Consider the following 16,186-nt stretch of genomic DNA (forward strand, 5'->3'; position numbering starts at 1 on the left):
GACTCGTTATAAGGACCACTTGATTATACCATGTTTCACCTACAGGAGGGTCACTGAGAGTAGGTAACTAAGACCCTCTTTGACAGGAAACCTGAAAAGAAACATGGCCGCATAACACTTTATGACAAATCACACAACCCAACTGCTACGTACGCTTTTGGAATCTGAGGGGCCATCCGCAGGCCTTGACCTTGACCGCTCAAACACAGCTCTTAGGGACTCCTTCTCATGCCTCATCTTGCGCTTGAGAGCTTCCAGCTCAGAGGTGTCAGCCGTGGTCCCCTTTTTGGGGGGACGGATGAATAAGGCTTTAAAGGCCTCCAAGGCTGTTTCTGGAGGCTTTGGCTTGACCTCTCCTCCCTGGGTTTGGGCTTCTCCAGGGTTGCTCTGGCTCTCCTGAGGTGCACCACAGCCCATCTCTTCCCCCTTGAGCTGTTCAGGGTCTTCTGGCTTCGGTTCGGCTTTGGGGACGTCAATGTTGAGCAGCTGAGACAGCTGCTCCAGGAGAGTGGGAGTGGCCTTTGGATAGCTTGTTTTCTCTCCCATCTTCACTGCTGGAGGCCCTGCCTGCGCTAGGGACCGCTGGACTGGCTGGGTCAACTTGAGCAAAGCCAGGTCCCCATCCTTCGGTTTAATTTCAGTGATGGTCTCCCCGCCCTCGGTTGTGGCTCCCTTCTTCAGCACACGAAGCCCACTGAAAAAAGCTGGAAGCTGGAAGGACTTCTCTCCAGGGACTTCTTTTTTAGAAGAGGTGTTCTCGGTGACACCAACACTTGAGTCCTGGTCTGCTACCACAGCTGGAGCCATGGAACCTTTTTCTCCCGCTTCTCGCTGGCAGGGGCTGTGCTCTGTCTGAAGGCCACCTTTGTCGGGTTCCAACTTGCAGCTTATCTCCTGCAGAGTTCTTTGAGGACTTTCTCCACTGAGCTCTGCATCACCCCTGTCACCAGGGGCGGTATTTTCCCTTCCACCTCCTGGCTTTTCTTGGGGCTCCTCGGATGGCTCAGATAAAACACCACCAGTGGATCTGGGGCTATTGGTCTTGCTTCCCTCTTCTGGTTCCTGGCCTCCATCATCAGAATCAGAATCAATGGTGGTGTTCACCAGGGTCCCTCGAACCAAAATGACATTGTCTTTGTTCATATTCAAAGCAGCGAGTGGAAGCAGCTCTTGTCCAGGGAGAGAAATCCTGGCCTCTGTTCCTGCCCTAGGACTTCCCTCCAACTCCGTCTGCGTTTCCACCTTTGTCTTCCCATCATTTCCATGGTCAAGTGGAACCTGAGCCTCTGCCTCCTGCAGATCCGATCCACTACTGGGCTCCACCACTAAATTACGGAAGGCTTTCAGCACCGCGTCTTCCTCTTCGGGTTTCACAGATTCCAATTTACTCGTGAACCCAAAGAGGGATTTCATAGAGAACTTGGTAAGGATCGACAGCGCCGGGTCAAGTCCGGCTTCAGGTTGTTCTGGTTTCGAGCCATCACTGCCATTCAGAGCGTTTCCAACTTCCTCCATGTCCCAGCAGTGCCCTGGGTGGCAGTTCTCACTTCTGCTACCTTCCCCTGCTCTCTCAGTTTCTGCACTCCATCGGCTCTTAACTTCCAGAACGGAGAGCACAGGACCGGCCGGTGGACTCAGCCGCAGCGCGAGCACACTTGGCCCGGCCCTGGTCCCTCCCAAGCCCTTCTTCCGGTTTGCGCGGGGATGGGGTGCCCCGGGCAACTGTAAAAAGTCGGCGGGGCTTTATGGCCAGAAGCAGCTGAGGCTGCGCACCTTACTACACACGGACTGGGAGGCTGCTCCTCTGGGACTTCCGTATTTATTCCCCGGGACAAAAGGCTTTTTGTCGTAGGGAAAATCAGCCTGCCCCCACTCATCCCAGCCCAGGATTTGCCACGAGCTCCGCCCTAGTGCCCGCGGTTCTCCTGGTGGCTTTCAACTTCCTCATTGGTGAGCAAGGGAAGCTCCAGAGAGTGCTGAGCGGGCAAGCTGTTCCTGACAGCCTTCAACCACCTCCCCGCCCCTCCACTCCCAGAGCAGCCCAGGAAGTTCAAAAGTGAATCAGCAGAAAATGACTGAAATACGTCTTGCGGGCTCTCTTTTGCCATCTAAATCACGGTCAGAAGCCTGTGCCATCCAAGCAAAAAAAAAAAAAAAAAAACACCCCAAAACTAGCGCTGCACACAGACTGACAGCCACTTACAAAGCCCGAAGCAAAGAAATATTTAAAAGTAAAGAAAGAAACAGATCATCTCACAAGTGCCAAGGACTCCAAAAAGCAGTTAATTTACTACCCCTGAAGCTTTTTCTTTCTTTTTTTTAAGTGCTTTCTTCCGCTTCCCTGCAGGTTTCATCTGGAATGCAGATTTTAGCTTCCAGGGAAGGAAAACCAACAAGACTGGTTTCAGATTACTGCTGTTTTAGCTCTGCCCTGCTGCCACAGTGTTCTACAAACAGGTACTTAGGCAAGTACGCCCACCACGCCCACTGTCCACCAGCCTCAGGGTGGTAGAGTAAACAGCCCCAGTCAGGGAGGAATAACCCTTCACTCTCTTGGGCTAACCTTGGGCTTCTGTTCAGCAGCTCTGACTTCCTAGCTTTCTTAGGAATCCTGCTGCCAAAAGGGCACCCCTCTGTGCTTCAGCCATCCAACCAACAAATTGAAACCTAGCATGGTACAAAGTAACACACAACCTGCCTTGTTAGGCAAAGCAATTCATAAAAAAGATCCCCAAGAAGCCACATTTCCCTACAGGGAAAAACATCTGAAAGGTCTCTATCAGGGCTCTGTCACAGACCCATTTGCCTAAAACAAAAACAGGAAAGACAAAACCACCACCAAACATCAGCTCAGTGTAGTTTCCAATGCTGTACAAGCTGGGAACCTGGCAATGAAGGACATGGAAAAATTGCAGCTCTGTTTCCTAGCAGCATACCTGCCTCTTGGGGCAGCTTCCTGTTGTACCTGAAGGTCTCAGTGTTTACCAGATCCTATTGAGTCAGCAGGCATTTAGTAAGCACCTGGAATGGATAAGGCACTATGCTGGATCAAGAGAGCCAAACTGGCTTAATAGTCATCACAGGTTAATAGTAATCACTGACTCTCTGAATAAAGCTACAAGAAGATTGAGCCCAAGTGTTAAATGCAAACAAATTTATTCTGCAAAACAGAAGCTGTAGCCATAAGCAAAACAGCTGTCTTGCTTTATCTGCAGCAGGGAATGGCTGTGGCTTCCACACTGCTAACTTGAATTGTGTTCTCCACTGAGAAATTCTGATCACAATAATAAATTTCCAGTGCGATATGTTCAAAAGAAACCTTCACACAAAAAGCGTACATATGATTATAGCCCATCAACTCTTATAGGAAAATTAAAACAGTGCTTCCTCATCCCTGATTTGACCTTGTGTCTAAATGGATACTTTCCTGGTTGCTCCTGATCCCAGCATATTTTGAGATTATTAAATAGGGCACGGTTAATCAAAAGGCCACCACAACACTCAGGAAAATTCACTCATGCCATTTAAGCCTTATAACAAGCTTCCTATCTAAAGGAAATGCCTGTTGATAAAATCATACTTCTGCTTCTTCAGGACAGAGAAAGAAAAAGGAATCATTACATCAGATCGTAAGATCAGTCTTCTGAAGAACCATGTAGACCAGTCAACATATGGGTGAGGGGAAGAGATATGGCACATAGTTGTTGTTCTTTAACCGAGAAAGCTCCATTTTCTCAGACATAATTACTGATTTCCAGAATAAGTTGCTAAGCACTTTCAGCAGATATGGGCAAAATGGGACATAAACTAGAAGACTCTTCTACACTACAGCATGGAGTGGAAATACAAAGTTCTAGCACCTTCTCAATACCCACGGACATGAATACAACGTCGTGGGAATCTTGGGTCCCAGGGAGACAATTTGATTCCAGTCCCTCGGCTTAGGGTAGATAAGGTGTTCTTAGGTTCATTTTAAAAATGAAGCAACCATGGCCAAGAGAATGCAACCAAGCAAAGGCGCACAGCTAATAAGTGGATGATACTAATAATACATAACATTTATTAGGTGTTTACAAGCACTGTTCTAGTTGCTCCATGTGTATTAACTGATTAGTACATCTAACTATGGGCTTCCCTGATGGCTTGGTGGTAAAGAATCCACCTGCGAAGCAGGAGGCACAGGTCTGATCCCTTTGTGGGGAAGATCCCTCTGAGAAGGAAATGGCAATCCACTTCAGTATTCTTGCAGGGAAAATCCTATGTACAGAGGAACCTGGCAGGTTACAGTGCATGGGGTCACATAGGAACAACTTAGCAACAAAATATCAACAACATCTAACTATGAGGTTGGTATTATTTTCTTTTTCCTGTTTGGAAACTGAGGCATGGAAAGATGATGTAACTTGCTCATATTCACAAGAAGAACTGGAACTTGAATCAAGGCAATCAGGCCACAGAATCCACAGTCAGTCTTCTAAAAGCCTGAGCCCTGCTTCCTGCCATAATAGGACTCCACATCCACCTACATCTTAAAATGTGCAGGCATGTCAGCCCGGTTAGGTGGTGGTGTCTCACTAGGGCATGTATTGTACCTTACCCTCTGAAATGATACCGAAGACTGACTTCATGAAAAGAAAAAAAATATGAGCGGGACCATTCTTTTCCCTTGTAAATTTAGAGGGGAAATCTAGACGGGCTACTTAGAAAAAAATCAAGCAAAAATTCCCTAGCTGGCTTGTCTACTGGTCACAGACAAGACACATAATCCTTAGGACTCAGATTTATCAAGAGGCTTTCCATTTACCTATACAATTCTCCTTCATTTAGCAAAGTGAACTATCACAAAGATGCATTCATCCAACAATCATTGTCAAGCACCAACTCTGTACGACATAAAGATGAAGAAATTCCAGCCCTCCACCTTGATGAAACATGAAGTTTAATATGGGAAATCAGCCAAGAAAGAGGTGATTCTTGTTCAGGGACTGTAACTTAGTACTTTATACTCCAGACTCAGTTTAATTAGCAATAGGTGGACCTAAGACAATTTTGAATGAAAGCAAGTTATGACCATAAAAATATGAAGATAAGTAAGAAAGGGCAGCATGGTAATTTAAAGAGATTTTTGAATATTGACTCTTTCAGGACACTCATTCTCATGACCATGAGAAATGTTACAACATCTGGTCATTTAGGGAATGGAAAAATGTTTCAGACCATAGTAGTTTTCAAACAAGCAGCCTACAAGTCTGATCTTAGTTGGGCGGTCTTGAAAAATTCATCTATTTAATGCTCTAACATTCTCAGAGGAAAAAAGAATTACCTCTTTTGGACATTATTTTTGTCTTATTCTATGAAAGTGAAAGTGGAGAGTGAAAAAGTTGGCTTAAAGCTCAACATTCAGAAAACGAAGATCATGGCGTTCGGTCCCATCACTTCATGGGAAATAGATGGGGAAACAGTGCAAACAGTGTCAGACTATTTTTCTGGGCTCCAAAATCACTGCAGATGGTGATTGCAGCCATGAAATTAAAAGACGCTTACTCCTTGGAAGGAAAGTTATGACCAACCTAGATAGCATATTGAAAAGCAGAGACATTACTTTGCCAACAAAGGTTCGTCTAGTCAAGGCTATGGTTTTTCCTGTGGTCATGTATGGATGTGAGAGTTGGACTGTGAAGAAGGCTGAGTGCAGAAGAATTCATGCTTTTGAACTGTGGTGTTGGAGAAGACTCTTGAGTCCCTTGGACTGCAAGGAGATCCAACCAGTCCATTCTGAAGGAGATGAGCCCTGGGATTTCTTTGGAAGGAATGATGCTAAAGCTGAAACTCCAGTACTTTGGCCACCTCATGGGAAGAGTTGACTCATTGGAAAAGACTGATGCTGGGAGGGATTGGGGGCAAGACGAGAAGGGGACGACAGAGGATGAGATGGCTGGATGGCATCACTGACTCGATGGACGTGAGTCTGGGTGAACTCCAGGAGTTGGTGATGGACAGGGAGGCCTGGCGTGCTGCGATTCATGGGGTCGCAAAGAGTCGGACACGACTGAGCAACTGATGTGATCTGATGATACATGCTTTTAAAGTACCTACTACGCAAAAACAGCCAAGTTAATAGCCAAGACTTTCTCCTTTACAACCTCACCTGATTCTCTTTTATTCTAACCTCAAGATACTTAATAATAGCTACCTGTGCAAAAGGCCAGATTAAAAATTATCTACTTTGGACAACTAGTTGAAATAGGCATGATCAATATCAGGTAGGATAACTCACATGTTCCTCTTTGTAACTATTTGGTACCCAGCTTGTGAAAACTGAATACAGAATTTATGTGGAGAATTTACTACTAATGAATTCTCCACGTTCCTCCCATCTCACCATCTTCTCAGATTGAGGCTGGAGTTAACTGAACCTCATGTCAATAAACATTCCAATAAACATCGTTCCAATAAACAACACCTGGTGAGATAAGCCTAAAAAAAAGGTAATAAACAAAAAAGAAGGGCTATCATTTCCTGGAAGTAGTAGAACCTAGCTTCTTGATTCTCATAACAACTAAAGGAATGAGCATTAAAAAATTTTCAAAATCAATTTGCAGAAATGGCATACTGTCTAAAGCAAAAACTTCCTAAAGCCCCTCGCGCCCCACCTCACACTCGCTTTGCAGCACTCTCCCATGTCACTCAGCTTAGAGAATTCCTTCCCACACATATTCTCATAAAACCCTCTCCGAGCACTCTCCCAGAAAGGCAAGGGAAAAGTGAGATTAGTTTCATGGTATTAGGCTAAATTTCTCATGTTTCTCCTTATCCAATATGCTCCAAGTTCTGGGCCTGATTTTTCATGACTGCTTCCAGCTTCTAGGGATTCAACTAGGTTCCTGGAATGACTGCTAAAGAAAAGTAGAAGTTAAAATTGGTAAGAGTATGTAAGATTGTAGAAACTATTTCTGTGGAAGGAAAGTGTTTAGAGCAATGGACTGGGAAAAGTAAATAAGCAGACTATGAAGAAAGATATAAGTGAGGTAATGGGGTTTTGGAGGTTCAAGAAGCATGTTTTAAATAAGTGACACTTAACTAAGTGAGCTCTGAGGAAATAACGCCATACAAGTACTCAAAAAGACATTTGTTAAATGAATGAGGCGTCAGATGAAAGAAGTGTAAGATAATGGACGAAGATGGGTAGAATCAAGTGGTTGGGAGGCTTGAGAGGATTTCAGAAGGACTGGAAGTCAATCAGCTCAACATTCATGTTTTAAAGATGGAGACATTTGGAGTCAAGAGAAGCTAGCTAACTGTACCAGTTCACGAAGCTCAAGTACAACCATAGGATACAGCATCTTCTTTAAGTTCATTTTCCACGTCTTGAAAATGGAGTTATGAGGCCAAACTGAGGCCAGAACTGGAGGCCTCCCCAGGCTTCTCCTTCCATGTCAGGCAGTGCTCTGCCAGGCTTCACTATGCGAAATCCCCCTGCTATCTACTGCAGTGCTTCAAACAGCCCCTCTAACTCAGCCTCAGAAAAGCTAGCAGCTGTTTTCACTGATTGAAAACAAAACAGGCTGCATCTGCTGACAGCAACAACCGGACTCAGGGATTAAGGCCTTCTTCCGTCGAGCTGTCTTGGTGCTAAATGTTTCTAAGACTGGTTCCACTGAGCTGTATTCAAAGTTTCTGTGGAAGTGGGTTGAATGTTGGTAACAAACATTCCCTTCTCCTCTGAAAAGGAAGAGGAGAGGCCAAGGCATACTCGTGAAGCTGTAGAAGAGTTAAGAACCTGGCCTTGGGTTCTGGGCTCACATCCTACCCTACTCCTGCAAGAAACTTGACCTTGGGCAAGTTATATAAGCAACCTGTGTCTCAGCTTCCTCTCCTAAAAGCTTGGAATAAAAAAGGCTCCTTCTGTGTGGGTTATTAGAAGGATTAAATAAATGAATATGTGTTTCGCATTCCATCAGTGCCTGATACAAAATAAGTCCCATATGGATGTGATATGTTTTCAGAACATATCACAGGAACAGCTTTCTTAGGGGCATCAACTAATATCTAACAATGTCTTTTAACCTCGTCAATATGAAGCAAGTATTTACCCATGAAATGAAGGCCCAAGCAGGAAACTGGCCCGCCCAGCTCGCTCTTACCTATGCTCCCGGACAAAGGAGCCATTTGGTCTGAAAAAGATTATTCCCTATAGACTGTTGTTATTGTTGTTCAGTCGCTAAGGCATGTCCGACTCTCTGTGACTCCATGGGCTGTCCCGCCAGGCTCCGCTATCCATGGGGATTCTCCAGGCAAGAATACTCGGGAGGGTTGCCATGCCCTCCTCTAGGGGAGCTTCCTAACCCTGGGATCTTCTCCTGCTTTGGCAGGTGGGTTCTTTACCACCGAGCCACCAGGGAAGCCCTCCTTATAGATAGGCCTACTAAATACCACGCCTCCCCATACCACATCTATGCCACGAGTGAGTTGAGCTCCAAAGAAAATTCTTTCAAGGGGTCCCTCTGGGTGTTTCGGGGCCAGTGCTCTCTGGATTGTTTTTTTTTCCATCTGAAGAGAACAATTAGCTTGAAATGTTCCCAGGTGGCTACTATAGACGGTGACAAAGTTCACCTGTTTTTATTATAATACTTTTCCTCTGTTCCACGGTGATTTTTAAATCAGCTCAGTAATTTCAGGGGGGGAAAAAAATCTATGAATTTGGATTTTTTCCAGAAGATCCTTTGCTTAAGAGTCTGTTGACACATGCTGATGCTGTGTGTTCCCTTAGCACTGAGACTTCCCTCCCTTTAGGGAAGGGTGTTCCCAGACAGTGACTGGCTTGGGAGACCGCCCAAAGTGTCAACAGCAGAGCAAGGACCATTTTTTTGTTGTTGTTTTTAGGCCAACTCATTATACTTCAAAGGTGTACCGAGTTCACTGAAAATGTCCTTACTCTTACAAATACAAAAATCAAGTTTGAAATAGTTATTGCATTACTGCTTAGGGTCTTGTGTGTGTATGTGTGTGTGCATGCTCTTTGTGGTCTTGTGGACTGTAGCCTGCCAGGCTTCTCTGGCTATAGGATTCTCCAGGCAAGAATACTGGAGTGGGTTGCCAAGCCCTCTTCCAGGGGATCTTCCCGACACAGGAATTGAACCCGCATCTCTGGCATTGTAGGTGGATTCTCTACCCACTGAGCCACCTAGGAAGCCCACTTAGGGTCTTACTGTCAGATATTTCTAAGATTGATTCCAATAAGCAGTATCAAAGACTCTTTGGAAATGGATTCAATGTCCATGACAAAATACTGTAAGGAAAAAGAAAGGCTGTGACTTACTTGTGAAGCTGGAGAGGAAGGGAAAAAGAAGCATTCTTTAAGGTATAGAATTTCCTGGGACAGGTTTTTGAAGAGTTCTGTATTTTCCTCAAATGACTAATAGTTTTGTCCCGCAGAAATAACCACTACAGGAGGCAGGGGGTCCATGGAGAAAGCATTTCACTGTGGCTAAAGTTGTTCATGATACAAGTTATAGATACAGATCTGGACTCTAACAAACCATATGCATCTCCTGAAGCTTTTATTCTCCTTCTTCCTGGGTATGAAGCTAGACAGCCATAACAAGGTATCTTTTTGTCCTTCCTTAGTTTTTAAGGTGTGAAAGTTATCTTGAGAATACTTGTTCCAACACCAAAGATCTAGTTATCAATTTAAAATATTTTTAAATTTTAAAGGAGACAAAAGAAAAATTAGGGACAATGAGGATTTGCCCAAAACAAAACAAAGGTAGATAACAAAGATGCATTAGGGACATGCATTATTTTAGGGTGTCATTGTTCCAAGTAGGCACCATGTTAGGTTCCTTATGCAAGCTTTCTAATACCTTAATCCTCCCAGTAACTCTAGGAGAAAGGTGTCAGTGACCCCATTTTATTAGTGCTGTTCATTGCAAGTTTCTGTAATGATGGAAACCCCTATATCCGTGTCATGCAATGCAGCAGACACTAGCCATAGGTGGTCTTTGAGCAGTTAAAATGTTCCTAATGTAACTGAGGAACTACATTTTAAATTTTATTTCATGTTAATTAATAGCCATAGGTGGCTAGTGACTACTGTTTGGTTACTGCTTTTGATGTTAACACTGAGGTTCAAAAAAATTAGGACACTTCTAAGATTACACAACCAGTGAGCAGCAGAGTCAGGATCTGTACTGGATCAGCCTGATTCTAAATGTACCTTCTTTTCATTACAATAAATCAAAGAACAATAGAATTTTGTAGTAGTTCTCTTTCACACTGAAACATCAGAATGGGGGCAAATATTATAGATGATCACCTGATTACCAGACCCAATGGCCACTGCAGTTAGAAAGAGCTGGCAGAGAGCAGAAAGGACACAGAATCATTACTGATTCCTTGACATTAATACTCACATCACTTAGTCATTTTTAAAGAAAAATATGGAAGCCGATATAAAGGCATTAAAATTACAAAGGAGAAAGTAAGCTAAGCGTTGTCACAAAAGGGAACGCGCTAGTTGCTCAGTCCTGTCCAACTCTTTGCAACCTCATGGACTGTATAGCCCACCAGACTCCTCTGTCCATGGATTTCCCCAGGAGAGAATACTGGATTGGATAGCCATTTTCTTCTCCAGGGGATCTTCACAACTGTGATCCTATTCTTAACCACAGTTAAGAGAGGACAAAGGAAAAAAGAGGGGAGCATAGCCATGGCTTTGAAGTGAAACACCTTTGGGTTCAACACAGGATCTTACTAGTTACACACAAACTGTGACACTTAGGCAAGTTCTTTAGCTCTATGAATCAGTATTTACATACATACAATGGGGAAAATATTTAACTCCTCGGATTGTTCTAAGAATTAAATGTGTTAATATCCCTAACCCAGTGCTTGCTCAGTTCATCACAGCCGCTCAATAAATAGTGACCATTATTACTGTGGAACATGTACAGCTACAGAGATCAATAAAGTGGAAAAAAGAATCATAGTTCCATAATTCTGAAATATAGTCACTGTTGCCTCCATTTTGTACACTGTTTTAATTTGGGACTTAAACCAAACAAGTATATATAGTGCTACTGTCATTTTCAGCACTCTAAGAATTATCATGAAATATTCTGGAAAAATCTTACAACAGTTCCTAGAATCACGGTCACTTACTTCCTGTAGCTCGAAAGGGACATTTATAATGCTCATACTCAGGACAGTTATAGTGCTGCAGTTCTTAATGAAATTCAGAAGCAATAATAATCATATATTAAGATGGCTTAATTAAAACGTAAAAATCAAAAGGCAAGACAAAAATAATCGGGTCATAAAAACTGGAGCCTTATGTTAGCATAGGAGTACTCTCAAACATTCTCTAGGCAAAGGCTTCTGTGTTTCAAATTCTAAATGGGTCATATTGGATGTAATTTTTTAACCACAAATTCCCATTTCTGTCTTAGAAAAGACAGAAAATACTTTTCTGAAATTCACACATGGAACATAAATGATACATGTAGAGAGACCAGCTTTACAGAAATAGTGTGAAGCTCATAGTCTAAGCAATGCACACAAAACTGCAGTTTTGGGGGCAGAAAAGGGAGGCTTAAAAAAATAGAACCCATTCTAAGGGAACAAAAAAGCAATCATGTGAATTTTAGAGAAGCTAAATGAAATATTTCAGTGCAACATTCTAATCATTTAAATAAAATTCATCTACACATTTCTCACCAATTTTATAAAACTCAGTTCTAATCTGTGGTCTTTCAGGGTCTGAGAGTATAAGTGTGTCTATGTAGACACTTCAAGACTTTAAGACTCCAGTTTTATACGAACAGCTATTCTGTTTCATGTCAGAACAGAGGAAATGAGTACAAGTGTTATCAAGATTTTTAAAAAAAGTGAATTTCACAATTCCATTAACCACTAAGGTGTCCAATGGTTAAGTCAAACTTACTCTTTTTGTTTTATAAAGAAATCTGGGATGTTACTAGGTTTGTTGTGATCTTGCCATTTATAGAGCAGACAAGTACATGTCAAGGGAAGTGTGAGAAATGGCCTAAGAACTGAGCTCTATGACTGGCATAAACTAGGGTTTCTATTTAAATGTATACCAGCTTTCCACACCAGTTGCAACTAATTTGAAAGAGATAACTGATTAAATTTCATGGGCTTTAGGAATAAAACCAGATAACTTTTTTTCAACTGCTTTGTCATGACTTAAAGTGCTGAGGAGTTTATAAGAAGCAAGCGTAATTTTCCAGTTCCATCAATAATTCATCCCTTCCAACTATCCTTTTTGCCTGAATCATTTCTTGATCATTTATCATACAGCCCACAGATACACAATCTCTGTCTCTCTTTCACACACTCACACATATGTACACACACATGTGAATAAACACACTCGTCCAGAAAACAAACTAGTTGGCTAATTCTGAATTCACTTCACTTGCAAATGTAAGCCCCATTGTCACGAACATGCTAATGGTTTGGGGAAGTCCACCTGTGGCCTTTAGCTTTAAGCAGTAGGCTCTCATTGGCTTCCATGAAAGACGAGACCAAGATGTGGTCCTTTCCATGTGCCGCGTGCGTGCATGCTCCGTCACTTCAGTTGTGTCCGACTCTTACAACCCTATGGACTATATAGCCCACCAGACTCCTCTGTCTGAGGGGTTCTCCAAGCAAGAATACTGGAGTGAGTTGTCAGGCCCTCCTCCAGGGGATCTTCCCAACCCAGGGATCGAATCCATGTCTCCTGCATCACCTGCACTGCAGGCAGATTCTTTACTGCTTGAGCCACCAGGGAAGCCCATGTACTGCAAAGACAGCATATCAGAGAGCCCTCTGCATTCATTCTTTGTGGTTGAAGCTAATTGATGGCCGTGGAGTTTGTCTTTTAGGAGTGAAGGAATGTGGAGGGACTGAAATCTGCTCATGTTCCCACCAGTGTTCCCCCATTAGCTGTAAAGACCAAAGGTCTACGGCATCCAGTGCTCCATGTGAGGATATGTTACAGAATCTTCACTGGACTGAGTTCTGTGGGGTGATTTTGGCTGTGGTTTTAATTCTCAAGCCTTCTCACTGGTTATGGGGGCTAACTCATATCTATACAATGAATTTGGTTCTTCAATTAGAAACAAAACAGAAACAAACAAACAAAGCATCCAACTAATAGAGAGGTAGAGAGGCTTACCATTTAAGCACCTGGGTCCATACTCAGACAGACTTGGGTTCAAATCCTTGCACCTGGCTTTACTGAACCTCTCTCCTAACTTGTACAATAGGTACAAAGGGTGGTGACTGGCACTGAGCCAGTGATCAATACATGGCAGTTTTGTCAGTGGTGTAGACACTTAAGGTTGGGTGTGGACTTGGTAATTATATCCTTCTGTTCATCAGATGTAACTACCTGGAACCCGATGCTGTGTCCTCCCGAGACAATGAACCCAGTTCAGCAAGGAGAACTCCAGGCCCCACAGGTGGGGTGACTGAGATGGTCCTTGGAAACCAGTATCTCCAAGAAGAGTGCAAGGTCTGTGTTTTAAAAACTGCATGCGAAACCCTACTTTCAGTATTCAAGCCACCAATACAGAATCTCGAGGACTGTTTACCTTTTCTGCTTTTCGTACCTTGCGGCCCATCTCAGGCCACACCTCTAGCAGCATCTTTTTTCCACCCTGCCCATATCCCGTGTTTACAGACATTTTACACAGTATCCTCCATGGTGAAAAGTCATCTCAAATGGAATCTTTAAGAAACTGCACATGTAATAAGAAGTTAGACTCCATTTGCTCTCTAGTCTGTTCAGATTCAGTTGCCTTGACATGTCTGGCTCAAAGCGCACTAGAAAATGAGAAGCATAGCTAATGATAGTGTCCTATAGTGTAATTTAAGAAACTGCCCTTTAAGGCTAACTGGGTAATGTTCATGCTCTAAACAGGCACTCTTGGGCGACTGAGGATTTCTCATGCATAGATACTACCTTAAGGCAATTCACACATTTGGTTTGTTTGGATGGTGCTCCCAAATTGATACCTAGAGTTGCCAGATTTAGTAAATAAAATACAGGACAACCAGTTAAATTTTAATTTCAGACAAACAATAAATAATTTTTCACTATGAGTATATCCTATATAATATTTAAGTCAGCAACTTCATGACCTAAAAGTGGAACTGACTGAGCAACGGGTTCTTCTGAGAACCTTCTAGATCACCCAGAATGGTCTACATGGTTTGCTACAGCAAGATGATCACCCAAACAGAACCTCTCTACGTAACAGTCTGGCTGACATGCAGCCAAGAGGCACCATGTTGGCAGCACTGGTCACTTAAACACTGAAATATATACTGGTTGGTAAAAGATGCTGCTCAGAACCTCCCTGGTATGTACCTTCTACCAGCTCCACCTCCTGCCACTCTCCCAGGGAACCCTTGCACCCTCTCACAGTTCAGTAACTACATGATGAATGTGACAGGCAACAACATGGATGGACCCTGAGAACACTGTGCTGATGGAGTAAGTCAGACACAGAAAGATGAACACTGTATGCTCTCATTTATAGGTGGAAGCTAAAAATAACCAAACTCATAGAAACAGAAAACAGATCGGTGGTTGCCAGATGAAGACAGAGGAAAATGGGTGAGGTGATCAAAAGGTACAGACTCCCAGTGTAAGATTCTTAAGTCCTGGGGATGTGAGTACAGGATGGTAGCTATAGCTAACAATGCTGTATTGTGTATTTGAAAGTTGCCTAGAGAGTAGATTTTGAAAGCTCTCACTGTAAGAAAAATAATTGAAACTAACGAGGTGATGTTAAATTATCGTGGTGATCATTTTACAATACGTATGTATATCAAATCACTATGTTAAACATCTGAACACTTGAAACTTATACAATATTACATGTTAATTATACCTCAGTAAAATGGGAGGGGAAGAAAGGATAGCATTGGAGAAACAAGTGGTATGAGCCTTCAGAGTTAGGAGACTATAAATTTTGGTCTCGCCATCGGAGTGGTGACATTGTTCCTCATTTTAAAACAATAATTCACATTGAGAATATTAAGATGTCTTCCATTTAAATAATCGCCATTTCTTTCTTTACATTTCTTTTAAATAATTTCCACTCTCTATACATCACAATCTACCCTCTAACATTGCTTAGGTTGATTTATACCCCTTTAACAGAATCAGGAAATTTAACATTATAACAAAAAGGAACTTTGTTTTATCTGTTCCTGTTCGTCCCATTCTGTCAGCATATATTTGATAAAGACACTGAGGCCCATGGAACTTAAGGCGGTACCCAGAGTCCCATAGCTAGTTAGTGGTTGAGTCAGCAGTAGAGGTGAAGTAAATGAGATTTCCATTTCCTGGTCCAAAGCAGAGGGGCCCAGATCTGACCCACTGCTTGTTTTTGAATGACTTCTTTAAAAATGATCCTTACATTTTTTAATGGTGGAGGAAAAAAATCAAAGATGAACAATGTTTTCGATAGGTGAAAATTATATGAAATGCAAATTTCAGTGTCTACAGACTTTTACTGGAACACAGGCACACTTACTATGTATGCATTCTTTATGGTTACTTTTGTCAACAGAGTGGTTGCAATAGAGACTGTATGGTCCCCAAAGCCTGAAATATTTCCTCTCTGGCTCTTGACTTAAAAAAAAAAAATTACTCTGCAGCTAAATAAGGGCCTTAATAGCAGTCCCAGCCTGAATGCCTGGGGTCATTCTGATTTGTGGATGCCAAATTTCCACCAATTAGTAAATGTTATAGTTATCACCCCTACATACTAATGAAAAGCTACATCTCCACTGAAAAAGCCTGATAAAAGTAACTTCCTGATGGTGACACTGCAAATCAGATTCAAAACTGAAAACAGAACAGTCCTGCAACATTTAAGACTGATCAAAATATCATGCAGCAATACCCTTCTCCCTGACCTTAGTGTTCACAACCCCCAGAGGAAAGAAGTCCTTCTGAGCTGCTATGGTGATCAGTGCGTGTATGCGTGGATGCTAAGTCACTTCAGTGGGACTTTTTGCGATCCTATGGACTGTAGCCCGCCCACCTGGCTCGTCTGTCAATAGGATTCTCCAGGCAAGAATACTAAAGTGGGTTGCCATGCCCTCCTCCAGGGATCTTCTTGACCCAGGGATGGAACCCATGTCTCTTATGTCTCCTGAACTGGCA

The 16,186-nt window shown here is 42.8% G+C and overlaps 1 protein-coding gene across 26 annotated transcripts in view; it reads right to left on the bottom strand.

Annotated features, from left to right (window-relative positions):
* The window catches only part of FMN1 (formin 1), a 497,211-nt gene that overhangs the window by 338,116 nt on the left and 142,909 nt on the right, over positions 1–16,186 (bottom strand). Inside the window, exon 1 of one of the 26 annotated variants that reach the window (XM_086322062.1) lies at positions 7,305–7,489. The exons of 24 other annotated variants lie outside the window; for them this stretch is intronic. In XM_086322062.1, the coding sequence (XP_086178188.1) occupies positions 7,305–7,358 (54 nt within the window). In that variant the 5' untranslated portion in view covers positions 7,359–7,489. Of the gene's footprint in view, positions 1–153; positions 2,448–7,304; positions 7,490–16,186 lie in introns of those variants that run through there. One more of the 26 variants, XM_086322050.1, reaches the window with a different exon arrangement.

This window comes from Bos grunniens, chromosome 10 (genome assembly GCF_055505025.1).
Source record: "Bos grunniens cultivar Pamir isolate PY7600 chromosome 10, Bosgru_T2T1.0, whole genome shotgun sequence".
NCBI lineage: Eukaryota > Metazoa > Chordata > Mammalia > Artiodactyla > Bovidae > Bos > Bos grunniens.